The 758-nt window shown below is 60.2% G+C and overlaps 1 protein-coding gene across 1 annotated transcript; it reads left to right on the top strand.

The window, feature by feature from the left end:
• On the top strand, positions 1-758 carry EMIHUDRAFT_422100 (hypothetical protein). The gene is made up of 3 exons (XM_005765299.1): positions 1-118; positions 240-391; positions 467-758. The coding sequence occupies exons 1-3, from the start codon at positions 65-67 to the stop codon at positions 681-683; spliced, it is 423 nt and encodes a 140-aa protein (XP_005765356.1). The 5' UTR covers positions 1-64; the 3' UTR covers positions 684-758.

A 758-nucleotide genomic window follows, 5' to 3' on the forward strand; every position in this document is an offset into this window, starting at 1 on the left:
CTGGGTAATTGAGCCCACGTTTCCGGGGAAGAGCCTGCGCAACATCGTGACCAAGATTCTGTGTATGAATCTGATCGTCGACCCGATCCTCTTCCTGCCCACCTTTTACAGCTTTAGGGTGATCCACCCTCTCGTCCCCACCTCGCTGCCGGCTCCCAGCGCGCGTGCACTCCGCCACCCCACTCCTTCTGGGCGCGCGTTGGCAACCGCCCCTCCCTATCCTCCCTCCCGAATCGAAGGAAGCAATGGTGGAGGAGCGAGTGGGATTTGACGTGATCCGCGCCGCCCTGGTCGGCTACTCCGAGAACTACTGGGAGGATTGGATGAACTCGTGGATGATTTGGTTCCCTGGCCACGTTGTGACGTATGGAATCGCGCCGCCAGCACTGCGGTGCACCCGCTGCTACGTCGGCCACCCGTCACGCACATGAGGCAACGATTTCAGTCGGCCTTGCCGCCGCTATAGGATCCCTTGGATGTCGATGCTCTCATTTGGATACGTGTGTGTCCTCTCCTGCACCCGCGGGCAGATCGACGAGCCGGCCGAAACGCCACAACAGGCAGAGGAGAAGGCCAAGCTGCGGCGCAATCTCAGCCGGCGAGCCTCAATCGTCGGCATCCGGATCCACGATAGCGAGGACCCGCGGGTGGTGGCAAGGAAGAAGTCAAAAGAACTGAGCTAGTGGCTCATCTGTACGTGTATGCCGTCCCATTGCGTGATCTGTGAAGAGAGTTACCGTGGGGATCTCCTGAGAGCT

Source organism: Emiliania huxleyi (genome assembly GCF_000372725.1).
Source record: "Emiliania huxleyi CCMP1516 unplaced genomic scaffold EMIHUscaffold_56, whole genome shotgun sequence".
Lineage (NCBI taxonomy): Eukaryota > Haptophyta > Isochrysidales > Noelaerhabdaceae > Emiliania > Emiliania huxleyi.